The 13,935-nt window shown below is 50.6% G+C and overlaps 1 protein-coding gene across 1 annotated transcript in view; it reads right to left on the reverse strand.

The window, feature by feature from the left end:
* The window catches only part of CLPB (ClpB family mitochondrial disaggregase), a 72,120-nt gene extending 58,422 nt beyond the window's left edge, over positions 1-13,698 (reverse strand). The window contains exons 1-2 of the mRNA XM_057377003.1: positions 12,920-13,698; positions 12,007-12,058 (exon numbers count right to left, since the gene is read on the reverse strand). Of these exons, the coding sequence (XP_057232986.1) occupies positions 12,007-12,058; positions 12,920-13,607 (740 nt within the window). The 5' untranslated portion in view covers positions 13,608-13,698. The remainder of the gene's footprint in view (positions 1-12,006; positions 12,059-12,919) is intronic.
* Between the last annotated feature and the right edge of the window lie 237 nt (positions 13,699-13,935).

A 13,935-nucleotide genomic window follows, 5' to 3' on the forward strand; every position in this document is an offset into this window, starting at 1 on the left:
CGTGGAAACCTTCACAATGGTTTCACTAGAAACTTATCCCAAGGAACAAATATACTCATATACTGAGACACCTGGGGTGTTAAACTTGGAGCAAGCTCCAGGGAAAACTTAGAGCCCCTGCTAGGGTCTGAAGTGGCTCCAAAAGACCTGGAGAGAGTGACTTTGGACAAGGCCATGGAGTGACAGCACAAGGGGGAATGGTTTCCCACTGCCAGAGGGCAGGATTAGATGGGATATTGGGAAGAAATTCTTCCCTGTGAGGGTGGTGAGGCCCTGGTACAGGGTGCCTAGAGAAGCTGTGTGGCTGTCTTATCCCTGGGACTGTCCAGTACCAGGTTGGACAGACCTTGTGGCACCCTGGTCTAGTGGAAGGGACCCTGCCCATGGCAGAAGGGTTGGAATGAGATGGTCTTGAAGCTCCCTCCCAACCAAACCCTTAAATGGCATGATATATGGTATGATAATCCTGAAGTTATGATAATCCTGAAGTTATTTCCAACCAGCAATATCACTACATATACTTTGGCTTTTACCTTGAACACAGATGAACACAGTTCTCCCCACTAACTGGAGAAACCAGTGAGATAAACATCGTCTGAATAAAAAGCTTGTATTCCTCTCCAGTTGAACTACTTGCCTTATTTGACAGAGACTGGGGCATGAGAGCCAACAGACAGACAGCTTCAGCCAAGCTCTACACAGAAGATGTTGGTGAACTCTCCTGACTCAAGTGGTGGTGTGACATACAGGTGATGGGTCTGGGTAGACAGTTTCATCACCCTTTTTTTGACAGAAGGTGTGGCCAGCRCTGGTGCCCTGGTTCTGGATGTTCTGAACTGTTCATCAGGCACTTGGACAGAGACCTAATAGCTAAAAGAATAGAATCATAACTGGCAGCCTTCATTTGKAGCTCCCAACTGTGATTCAGGAGACTGTGACCACTGTAAATGATCACAGCACTGACAGAAGGTTTGTGATCTCTTTACCAGGATTACAATTAAAAGTTTAATGGTAATGAACTATGTGGCAGGTCAACAACAGGACCTTGCTCCAAAAAAGTTTGATACTTGAGGAACAAATTTTTACACAGAATCCATACCAGATCCAATTTTTATTTCTTTTTTCTAATCATGTTAATACCTGAAGAACCACACAGCAGCATGATGGAAAGCAGGGATGATTCACCTACAGTCTTATGGGGGTTTGGATCTACACAGTCCTGCACATGGCTAACACTGGTCAGGCTACAGCTCCTGCATTATTCAATGGTCCACAAAACTCATCTGAGTAGCTGCACAAGACCAGCTGTGGCCCCCCACAGGATATGGCATAGAATTATGGAATCATTTTGGTTGGAAAAGACCCTCTGAGACCATTGAGTCAAACCATTCCCCCAACACTGCCAAGCTCACCACTAACCCATRTCCCCAAGTKCCACATCCACACATCTAYTAAATCCCTCCAGGAATGAGGATWCYACCAGTGCCCTGGGCAGCCTGTGCCAGGGCTGGACAACCCTCTCTATGCAGAATTTTTGAAAATATCCTTATGTGCTTTCTCCTGCAAGCACCACATCCCTGCAAGTGAATGCTAAGAGCATGCTGCCAGTTCTGCTGCCTCAAGAGCACTCTCAGACAACAGACTGCTAAAAGGAGAAMTATCCCCATGCAGCCACAAAGCTTTCTGTCCTGGTGAGGCTGGATGTGCCTGGACACACAGGGAATAGCAGATTGCTATCTGCAAAGATCAGCTCCCGTTGCAGCTCCGCTTACAGAGGTGTTTGCACTCACAACAGAGATAAGACAGTTTGACTCAGCCCCACGGCCACTGCTGGTCACACCATCACCTGCTCCAGCTGGAAGGACACTGCCTGCGGGAGAAATCCACACCACAGCTCCATCTGTACCACCATGTGTGCTGTATCCTTTGCCCAGGCACAGAAAGTTGCTCCCTCAGCTGGAAAATTGCTCTCTCACTGCCACTGCAGGAACCAATTCCACACCCAGCTACCCCAGACACTAAGGAGCCATTCCCACCAGCACCAGAGCTGTCGGGATGCTGCRACAGCAGAGATCTTACTGTCGCCCCCTGATTCACCCCAACTGCTTCCAAAAATCCTTTCCCAGACATTGTGATGCCCAAACCCCTTCCACTTGTCTCTTAGAGCAGTATGGACCAACATGTCCAAGTTATTTCCAAATCTCATTGTATTTACTTTGCCATTTTAAAGTCCTTTGAAAGCAGTAACATTCACATCAACCCCTTCCTACAGTGTGACAGCCTAACAGACACAGAAAATCCAGGAAATAAAGGAATGTTGATGACAAGGGAAAGGGAGCCTGCAAAAGGAACCCAGGAGGGGCAAGACAACCCCAACACCAAACCTCTGCAGGTAAGAAAGAAGGCATCAGCTAATCCAGGATGGAAGCACACAAACCCTTTCAGGTTGGGAACTTTTGCCTGGCAATTAAAGCCTAAAAGCCCAACATCAACTAGTAATTAACATCTTCAACAGGGTTTAATTAATACAATTTGYAAAGTATAAGCTCCATTGCACTTGGCCATTGGATTTACATGATTTTATGTTGAAGTGGCAGAGAGACCATGCTAGTCACCTTCTGCCAGCCACTGGGATATTCTGCTGCAAAGGGTCAGTCTTAACCTCATCTGTGATGAGTTTTAACATTTCACAGGAGGGTTTGGACTGGAAGTGACCTTGAAGATCATCTAGTTCCAACCCCACTGACATAGCCAGGGATACCTTCGCCTAGAACAGGTTGCTCTGAGCCCCATCCAACCTGTCCTTGGGGCACCCACACAGATGGATGTTTCTTCTCAACAGACATCTAACTCCGCATTGTATCAGTGTGAAGCAAACTCCCTTCTCCTGTCACATTTGTTTTCTCATAAATGAAACCTGCAGYGAAACTCTTCAGCATCTCCCCCTGGGACAAAGGACAGGACATCAGCCTTAACTTAGAATAAAAAGATGATATTTTAAACTAAAAGATGAGAGATTTACATTAGATATTGGGAAGAAGTTCTTCCCTGKGAGGGTGGTGAGGCCCTAGCATAGATTGCCCAGGAAGCTGTGGCTGCCCCATCCCTGGAAGYGYTCAAGGCTAGGCTGGACAAGGTGTGGAGCAGCCTGGTCTAGTGGGAGGCATCCTTGTTTATGGCAGGGGCGTTGGGACTAGATGATCTTTAAGGACCCTTCCAACCAAAGCCRTTCTGTCATCCTGTGGAACATTTTAGGGTACTCAAGGCACTTTGGAGCCACTGAAAAATACCTGGGAACTTGCTGAAAGGCTTTTTTCTCTACAGACACACTGTAAGGGAGGACGTACTGAATACTGAATGATCTTAATTCTTCAGCATCAAAAAAGATCCTAGTCAGGCAGCCAAACCTGTTTAAYCATGGAACAGGATGGATGCTGGAGCCTCTCCGGTGAGATTAGGTTACAGGCTTGGAGCAAAGGTATTAGAATCAGTCAARTAGTTTTCCATTCAGGAATCTAGATCATAAGCATCTGGAAGGCCACATCACTGAGCCCAGTGACAGAATTACTCGTATCACATAATTTACCATAATATGCATTGACATTTCATTTAGGAGCTGGATTCCTTTTTTTTTTTTTTTTTTAAATCATTGTATGATGCTCAGCAACTTAACAGATTTTCAGACAACTGAACTTTATGTTCAGGGTCTTCAGGCCCATCATTAATTTTTTCCCCGCCTGATTTAATGATATGACAATCGATAAAGCCACGACCACTGCTCAGATCCCAGACAGCCAAATGTATTTACCAGCAGGAGTATTTTATTTTAATTAAATAAAAGTCCGATCAATGTTTAGGATGTTTATCCATATTTTAACCAAGTAAGACCCAGGACACTCACGTCCTAAGGAGTTTCTCACATGGATACAGCTCTATTAGCACCATTTCCAGTGTTCCTCAAATGACAAACTGTTCCTTGACTGCAGCAGGGGTTCCCTGCCCATGGCAGGGGTTGGACTAGATGACCTTTAAAGGTCTCTTCCAACCCAAACTCTTCTGGGATTCTGTGATTTGAGACCCAGTCAGGAGAAGAACCCTGAGTCAGAGCTGGTGCTGTTTCTGTTTGGGGAAGTATTTGTATTTAAGTGATTCCCTACAAACTTTTTTTTTTTTTTTTTTTACAGTTTTAGTGCAGAAAGCTGACAGAAGGCAGGGTTAGATTGAATATTGGGGAGAGTTTTTTCCCTGTGAGGGTGATGAGGCCCTGGCACAGGTTGCCCAGAGAAGTTGTGACTGCCTCATCCCTGGAAGTGTTCAAGGCCAGCTTGGATGGGGCAATCTGGTCTAGTGGAAGGTGTCTCTGCCCATGGCAGGGGGTTGGAATTGGGTGAGTTTTAAGGTCCTTTCCAACCCAAACCACTCTGCGATTCCCTAATTCTATGAACGTCACTGTCTGCTCTGGAATTTGCTGGCGGAATCTGGGCAGAGCAGCACCTACTGCACTGTGCATATGCCCTATTTTACCTCRAGACAGCAGCTCCCAAAGCTTTGATCCCCACAGAAGAGATAAAGAGCCCAAGTCGGCAACGATGAGCCTTCTCCCCCCACTGCCACCAGACAGATGTGCCTTCTATTCACCCCGCCACTGGGGTTCTGGGTGACTAACTCGGTGACACTGCTGAGCCCAGAGGGCATGTTTGAGTTTGTGCTCAGTGCCGGGAGCATGCCCAGCACTCCCTCCTGACAGGTGGAGGAAGAGGAAGCTGGAAACTTGAACTTTTGCAACAACAATAGCTTCTGTTTCTCTCAGCCTCTTAACCATTTCCCCCAGCCTTGTCCCAATATGTCACTGTTTAACTGCAGAGTGGGGGACACTCTCAGATGTGCTCAGCCTCTTGGGAACTGCCCTCTGTTTTGCAGAAGGGGGGAAAAATGTCCCAACTGAACAATATCTTGGAACACGAAAGCAGAGTCTCTGCTAGAGGCCAGGGAAAGGATCTGCCTAGACAGGACACAGAGAGCTGCTCAAACCCTTTGATATGGCTGCTGTTTTCCTGGAGAGAGCTCACTGCTGTTTCTCACCCCTCACCATCATTCCAGGGCCAGTAACACAACATGGTGCTCCATGAAAACATAAGGACCTGCACAGTGTGAGGCAGAGTAGATGAAGATGGGATGGGATAGGAAGGGAAGGGGGAGAGGAACAGCATTTCTCTGCAGCTCTCAAAGCCTGCAGCTTGCTCCCAGGACATAGGGGATCCTGGAGGGATCCTGGGGCCCCTAACCCTGACAGCACAAACAGGCCATGTGGAGAGGCAAGTGGCCAAGGAGAAACTCCTGAAAATAAATTTTCAAAATCAAAGGGAAGCTCTTATAAATCCAAGTTTCAGGAGGTAAAGTGAACTCTGAGGAAGGAAGGTCTGGGGGCACAGAGGATGGGACAAAACCACCACGGGTGAGAACACATACAATGGGGAAAGTCAAAGAAGTACAACCYAAGCATGAAAGGACTAATACAGTCATGTGAGTAGCTGTGGCTGCCCTGTACCTGTAAGTGTTCAAAACCAGGCTGGACAGGGCTTGGAGCAACCTGGATTAGYGGCAGGTGYCCCTGCCCATGRCAGGGGGCTGGAACGGATGAGCTTCAAGGTCCCCTCCAACCCAAACCCTTCTGTGATTCTACATWTGGCATCACCAAGTTTGGAAGAGAATGTGAAACCTTACATGAAGGAACCCCAATTCAGTCACCCCAATGCAACAGCTGAGCTGTATGCCAGAAAAACACCCCACCAGCCTGCCAGCCTGGCTCTGTCAGAGGCCAGCAGCATAGGTGGGGAAAAAATACATGTCATCACTGTTTGCAGAGGGATTTGAGCATAATATACTAAATTTTGACAAGCCACTTCCACTAGAGATGGCATGTGTTACCTGCTCAACTTACTCTGTGCAGGTTCAAACTCAAGTGTCAGATGTCCTCACATCCACAAAACGTTCACAGTTTATGTGTTGTGTAAGAAAGCACGCAGCATGTTTTTAACCTGCTGCCTGACATATTCCAGGGTGTCCCTTGGCTCCTGAACTGTGARGAAAGTGGAATAATTGCTCCCCTGGTTATACAGGCCACATCCATGCTGGTGGACTGCTTTTCCTCCAAACCCAGAACTGCTCAGTGAGGCTATCCTGCACTCAGCCCTGCTGATAYACACCTCCACTAAGTGGAATTAACCCTGTGATGGCTCCCAGATGTATTCCACATGTMCAGAAACTCCCACGCATCCAGGTTTGTTGGTGCCTGCTTCCAGAGAGAGGGATTGGGGATTTAAAAGCTTTCAAGCAGTTTTGRAAAGAAGCATGAGATCTCCCATCTCCCATGGCTGGCAGTGCACTGACTGCAGAGACACTGCTCTGTGACTCAGTGTACAAATCCAAACAATCTTAGGAGGCCAAAATAAACCAAGATGCAGATAGAAAAGGGCAGTTTTCCTTCTATCTAGTACAGGAAAGCACACTGCACACAAGTCTCCCCAATACTTTATTGCTAACATGAAGAAATATGGGCTATTGTATCTGTTCAGAATTCCCAGGGCCGTGGGCTAAATCAGACTCAATAACCAGTAACAAAACTTCACTGAAACCCAGTCCTGGATAATTTGGTCATTTAGGAGAAAAGATTAAAGGGGACATTTACATGATAAACATATTTTTATCCTAAAAAACCCAGGTGTCTGTAACTTAGATACACACAGACAAATGCAGGCCCAACATCAGATAAATGTGAAGCAATGGAAATAAATATAAYCATAAATCATCTCCCAATCCTTTCTCCAACCTGCCCTCACTACCACTGCTGAAGATGTGTTTATTGTTCAGGACCAAGATAAGATACACAATGGCTAGTGGCCAGAGGCCATCATGCTCCAGGAGCCKATGACATGACTCCTCTACTCACCCTACAAAGCATTCAGGCATCCCTTGACACACAGGCATGACACTCACAATTATTCTGTGAGAGAAAATAGTTCAACAGGTACAACATAGGACTCCTGCTCCCATAAAGGCCCACCCCCTCCACACACTGCCTTCCAATGATCTGATGTTTCAGGTAAGCAAAGCCTGACTCACTACAGAGGAACTTTTTATCCAGTCTCTGAATTCAAATGCAGTCTCTGAATTCTCAAACTAACCCTTGAGCCAGGAAGCAAACAGAAGGTGCTGCTGCAMCCCCCCAGTCCACCCCCCCCAAACTGGAGAGAATTGAAAGGTTTACAGTTGGAAGAGAACTTAAAGCTCATCTTGTTCCTGCTCCCTGCCATGGGCAGGAACACCTTCCACTAGACCAGCTGTCCAACCTGCCCTTGAACACTTCCAGGGACAGGGATGGGGGAAGACTTGCTCAATGAGCTGTGCTTACAAAGGAGAAGCAACAAGTACAGTCTGGAGAAGGCAGTACTGCAATGAGTCAGAGCCAGATGAGTGGTGCTGCTTGAAAACTGAGAGATCACTGTTTGGGGCAATCAAGCCTGACGTAGCACTTTCTGCATCTCCTCCACCTAGAAAAAACAGCTTGGAGAGAGCAGACTCAGTTGCAGCAACAGACATGGAAYTTCCTGCTCACTGCCAAGCTGTCTGGACCCCAGTGAGAGCACCTGGTCAGCTCACAATCTTGTTACCACACAGATTTGGGGGGCTACTTGTTGTTAGGAATGAGGCTGGTAACAGGTATCTGACACATGCTCTGTGTCTCCATGAGTCACAGTTGCACAGTGCTGAAGAAACACTGCTCTGTCATGGTTATCTGCCTAGGAAACTGCTGAAAGCCTGTGCTTTTTGGGTGCCTTATTAAGAAACAAAGCTGGAACACAAAGAATCAGTATTAATACTGAATATCAACACAAGTGGGATTGAGTGGGCATTTTTTATGCTTTGCTTCTTGCTTTCCCTCCAAATACACAGAAAAACTGAGGTAGAGGGGAATTAAACTATCCACATCAATTAGGTGTTATTTTCTGTGTTGGCTAACAGCATGAAGGGCTTGGAGGGAAGAGCTGGTTTGCCACACGCTCCAAACAGGATGCACTCAGAAGTTTGCATATTCTTTCAGCTCAGTGAAGAATTCAGACCAATTCCCTGCATTGAACAAGTCATTAAAGATGGGAAAACTTGTCTGGGAGCTCAGAGGAGCCAGATGGGAGAGGCGAGCCTACAGTAGAGGGGCTGGATCCAGCCTGTGGATATGTATTCTTCCCACAGCAATACAAACRTGTGCTCCAGTGAGGTCTCTCTGGTATGCCTGAAAGGCCTTTTCATTCTCAGCAGAGTTAAAAATCACTGCTCGGAATAATCACAGAATCATTGAATGGYTTGGGTTGGGAGAAACCTTAAAGTTCAGCTAGTTYTAACCCCCTCTGCCATGGATAGGGACATCTTCCACTAAGACCTGGTTGCTCCAAGCCCTGTCCAACCTGGCCTTGAACACTTCCAGGGACGAGGCAGCCCCAGCTTCTCTTGCTAGTCTGTGCCAGGGACTCACTGCCCTTGCAGGGAAGAATTTCTTCCCAGTATTTCATCTAACTCTGCCCTGCATCAGTTTGAAGCCATCCCCCCTAGTCCTGTGATTCCATGCCCTGGAGTCCCAGCTGTCATGGAGCTCCTTTAGGCACTGGCAGGGGCTTCAAGATCTCTCCGGAGCCTCCTCCASGTGAACATCCCAGCTCTCCCTGCCTGTCTCCAGAGCAGAGGGGCTCCAATCCTTAGAACAWCTCCATGACCTCCTCTAGGCTCACTCCAACAGCTCCACATCTTGCCTAAGCTGAGGGCCCTAAAGCTGGAATCAGGATTTCAGGTGGGGTCTCCCACCCTCTCTCACAGCCATTTTCTAGCCTTATACTAAAAGACTGCATTTCCTAGTCACTGTATTCTGATGTTTTCATGTACAGAGGACCATGACCAGCTGTCGGCTGAAGAAGGCACTTGGGAAAAGCCAGGATGTCACTTTAAACAAGCCTGAAGCTGTATTAGAAATATCACCACACCCCAGGGACAGCRCATGCAGGGGACAGCAGTGTGAGGGGACAACAGGTGGATGGTACTGCCCAGCTGGATTGTCACCCTCCTGCCCTGTCATGGCTCAATTARGACTTCACCCCTTGCACGTGGAGAGAGCACTGAAGGCCAGACCGCGTCTTCTCTGTGAGCTCTGCAATAGCTCTGGCAATCCTGCGCTGTGGAAGCTTGTTGTAAAGAGATTAATGGACTCAGAGAGTGATTGGGATAGGAAGCAACTTCTGGAGATCACCTCGTCCAACCTTAACCTCAAGCAGGTTCACCCACAGCAGGCTGCATGGGATTGTGTCCAGGTGGGGTTTGAATAACCCCAAGGAAGACGACTCTAAAGACTCTCTGGGCAGGCTGTTCCAGTGCTCTGTCACACTCACAGTACAAGGTTCTTTCTCATCTAGACACATACTGAGATAGAACTTCCTGTGCACCAGTTTCTCCTGATGCCACTCCTGGGCAATATCAAGCAGAATCTGATTGATTCTCTGACAATCTCCATGCAGATACTGACAGACAAGGATGAGCTCCCTTCTCAAGTAATCTCTTCTTGAGGCTGAACAGCCCCAGCTCCCTGAGCCTTTCCTTATAAGAGGGATGTTATGGTCCCCTCATCACATTTGGGGCCAAAGCTGCCTGCAATAGGGTGAATCAGTAGTTCTCACCATTCATGCTTTTCACACAAGCAAAAGCATGTGCCAGRCACAAAACTCCAAACAGTAGGAGGACTGCCAGCCCCACAGGGAACAGGGTGGGAAGGCAGGCTCTGGAGAGCCTCTGCAGAGGAATCTGGACAGGCTGGCTTGATGGGTCAAAGCTACAGTATGAGGTTCAACAAAGTCCAGTGCTGGGYCCTGCACTTGGGTCACCACAACCCAGTGCAGARCTACAGGCTGGGAACAGATTGGCTGAAAAATRCACAGCAGGAAAGGCCATGGGGRTGCTGGCTGACAGYGGCTGAACACGAGCTAGTTGTGTCCAGGTGGGCAAGGAGGCAAACGGTACCCTGACTTGTATGAGCTACAATGTGGCCAGCAGGTCCAAGTARGTGACTTCTCCCTTGTACTGGGCACTGATTAGGTACCTCAAATCCTGTGTGCAGTYCTAGGCCCCTCATGACCAGAAAGACTTTGAGGTGCTGGAGTATGYCCAGAGAAGGGCAGTGGAGYTGCTGAAGGGTCTGGWSCAAAGGAGCTGATTARGAGTTGGCTGAGGGAGCTGGGGGTACRCAGTCTGGAGAAAAGGAGGCTCAAGGGGGACCTTCTCACTCTGCACAACTCCCTGRAAGGAGGATAGGGCCAGGTGGGAGTCAGGCTCTTMTCACAGGTAACAAGTGACTGCATGGGAGAAAATGGCTTCAAGTTGTGCTGTGGCAGGTTTAGGTTGGATGTTTGGGGAAGTTTCTTCATGGTCATCAAGCCTTGGTGCAGGCTGTTCAGGGCAGTGGTGGAGTACTCATTCGTGGAAGGATTAAGATGTGTAGATGTGGCACTTGAAGACATGGTTTAGTGGTGGCCTTGGCAGTGCTGGGGGGAACAGCTGGACTCAATTATCTCAGAGGGCTTTCCCAACCCCAACGATTCTGTGATAGAGCACAGAGAAACGGAGCTGTAGACGTGCAGCCCAGCAGGATGGAATACAGCCATCAGCCCTGCCCTGACCAGCTGAAGCACAGAGCATCCCTCTTTGCTGTTCTGCCTGACCAGGCTCACAAATCACCCAGACATCCCTAAACAGCAGCTTCCTGCAATTACAAGCAGCAGAACACATGTGCCAATTAGCTGCCCACCAATATCCTYTTTGGTCCTTGATCTAGGCCAGATCTCAGCCCTGGGGTGCAGCAGAGCCAGGCTGCTTCATCCAAGATCCTGGAGACTGGATGGAACATTCCCTGGCTGCAGGCCCAAAGGGCTCTCCTCTCTCTCTCCTCTTCTTCATCTATCCTTCTCTTCCCACTGCTTCTACACAGGGAGAGCAGCTCCCACCTCCCCAAACGCCTTCTGGGTGAGAGATCTCAGCCAGAGACAAAAGCATGTGTGGTATACACAGGAAAGCAGCAATGTCTCTTTGCATCCTACAAGCTGCCAGGGTGCTAAAAAACCTGAATTTCATACTAACTGAGGGCAGCACTTGGGACTTGGCAGACCTCTGGGATTCTGAGAGAGACMAGGTAGGAGGGCCAGGCTCTGTTCAAGAAGCAGCTCCAAGGTTCTCATATTTCTCTTCCCACTTTCTGGGAGACTTGCCTTCCTCCCAGACCTTGTCCCATAGCACTGGGAGCAACAATTGGTCAGTGACATGGCAATGCTGCTCACAAACCATCCTGGGAACCTTTAAGTCCCTCCCTGCAGATTTGGCCACATGAAGAACATGCTTCCTGTGGATCAGTCACACTCTGGGCCAGAGAAATTGGCTCTTTGTTACCCTCTTGGGGAAGGTAATGCTGCCAGACGCTCCTGRAAGGTGCCATGACACCACCCCAATGGGGCAGGCACAGCCAACTGTGACAAGAGCCTGCTGCCACGGGACAGGAACTCTAGAGATGCCCCACTCCCTAACATCACCCAATCACTCACTTCCCTGACTTCCTGGGGTGGGTGGAGCTCTCTCCTTGTGGGACAAAAGGTCCCTAGAGACCTCCTGGTTCAGGCTGAGGAGCTCACAAGGGCTGTTTGTTCAGGGACAGACCCCAMCAAATGAGCCTSTGTGGGATGTTRCTCACAGGGGCAYGTCCACACCTSCACAGCATGGCCTCACACTGTCCTMTCTTGGCACAAGGATCTGCGATTCACTTCCCACTCAACAGATAATGGTGCTCCCCATCTCTCCCCAACCACTCTGGATCTGAGACGGTGAGGTGAGCACCCCATGGAGACTGAGAGCAGCCAGCCAGGCCTTTCCTGCCTTCCTGGCCCTTGGCACACTGCTCTCATGTCTCAGAATCCTTCTCACCTGTTGACTTCTGAAATGTTGTTAACCYTCGCAGCTTCCAGCAGAGCATCCTCTAAAATGCAGAAAGAAGGGAGAGGGAGTTAGCATGGAGGCACACACATGGACATCCTAACCTGGAGTGTRCAGGGGCTGCTGCTGCTCAGACCTCTCATTGACCATCCCAGTGAGCAAAGGGCTATTCCTGCAAGCAGGTTATCTGAAAACCCCTTGCTCTCTTGGTGACTGACCCCAGCCCCTCATCATGTGTCCAGCGAACAGGGGGCTGTAGGGTGCAGAAGATATCCCAGGGCAATGGGCACTGTTCCCCCAGGGTGTCACAGCTTCARTCAGCCATTTTCAGACACCGCAGCAGTGATGAGTTTCTACCACAGAGTCAGAATGACACCCCCTGGCTAGAGAAGGGAAGAGCAACACCCAGCTCTGGGAGATGGGATGGTTTGAGTTGGGAGGGACACTAAAGCTTATCTCATTCCACCTCTKTGCCATGAGAAGACACTCCTACCATTAGAACAGGTTGCYCCAAGCCCCATCCAACAGGTCCATACTTCCAAGGGATGAGGCAGCCACAGCTTCTCTGGGCATCCTGTGCCAGGGTCTCACCACCCTCACAGCCAAGAATTTCTTCCCAATATCCCACCTAACCCTGYCTTCTGTCAGTGGGAAGTAATTCYCCCTTATTCTGTCTCTCCAGTCCCTTGCACAAAGTCTCTCTATCTCTCTTGGAGCACCTTTATACATTGAAGCATATCGGATAACCCATAACCCCTTTCCCTGCAGAGCTTCCCAGACCAGTGCCAGCAGGAAGGTTCCATCCCCAGGGAGGGACCCCACATTCCCTCCCAAAGAGCACAGGACCCTCTGTCCTTCAACCCACCCCTCCCGCCCCGGGGCCGGCCCCAGCAGCGATAGTCACCCTTGGACCGGCGGTCCCGCAGGTAGCAGTAGGCCARCGCAGCGATGAGGGCAGGCACTTCTGCTCGCGGGGAGCAGCTCCCAGCTCCGCTGTAATGCCCGCCGGGGTGTCCCGCATGACAGCAGTGCTGCTCTGCACTTGAGGGCCGTGGCGTCGGCTCTCTGAGGGGTGCCATCAGGCTGGACAATGTTCCTGGCACAAGGCAGTCACTGCTGGCCAAGCCGGTGGCAGGTGGCCAGGGGGTTTGCAGCGGGGCCAAACCTGGGTCAGGCAGCCCCGGCCTCTCCGCTGTGAGGGTTCGCTTYAGGCCTGGCCTATTAACTACGGGGTAGCCCCCTGGGCCTGGCCCCATTGGTAAAGTGCTACACTGGGGGCCTGGCGCAATGGCTAGCGGAGAGCCGCCGGGCACCGACCCTCTCACCGGGGATTTCGCCCCCGGGCCCCTCTGTCGCCCCCTGCAGGCCGCGATCCACCATGGCAGCCTCACGCTTGGCGGCCTCGGCGCAAGCTCACGGCTCCCCCTGGCGGCCCAAACCGGGAGCAGCCACGGTTCAGCGTTCCCAGCCCCCTCAGCCACACGGGCCGCCGCAGTCCCGTAGGTCGCACGTGACGGCGACMGCCACGGCCGCTCTCGGAGCAGCCGCGCCAGCCCCTGTGGCAGTGGGCGGAACGCCAGAGAGGCCAGCATGGTCCCCTCGCTCCCCGCGCCGCGCCGCTCGCACCTTACACCCCCCGTCACTGAAGCCGGTGACCCAAGATGGCGRCTGCCGGGAACTTGCTGCGGAAGGCGCGCAAGGCATGCCGGGAGATATAGTCCACACCGCGCCCAGCACCGCGCTTGTCCGCCGCAGCGGACTACAACCCCCGGGAAGCGCCGCGGCGCGACCCGCCGGGACATGCCGGGAAAATGGCGTCGGCTCCGGGACGTGCAGGGAAGTGGCTGGCGGGTTCCGGCAGGGGGCGCGGCGCAGGGGGAACGCGGGGCGCGAGTTCGAGACCCGCCTGGGCCTCTTGCT

Source organism: Malurus melanocephalus, unplaced genomic scaffold (assembly GCF_030028575.1).
Source record: "Malurus melanocephalus ecotype Western Australia unplaced genomic scaffold, MMel_1.1 scaffold_298, whole genome shotgun sequence".
NCBI lineage: Eukaryota > Metazoa > Chordata > Aves > Passeriformes > Maluridae > Malurus > Malurus melanocephalus.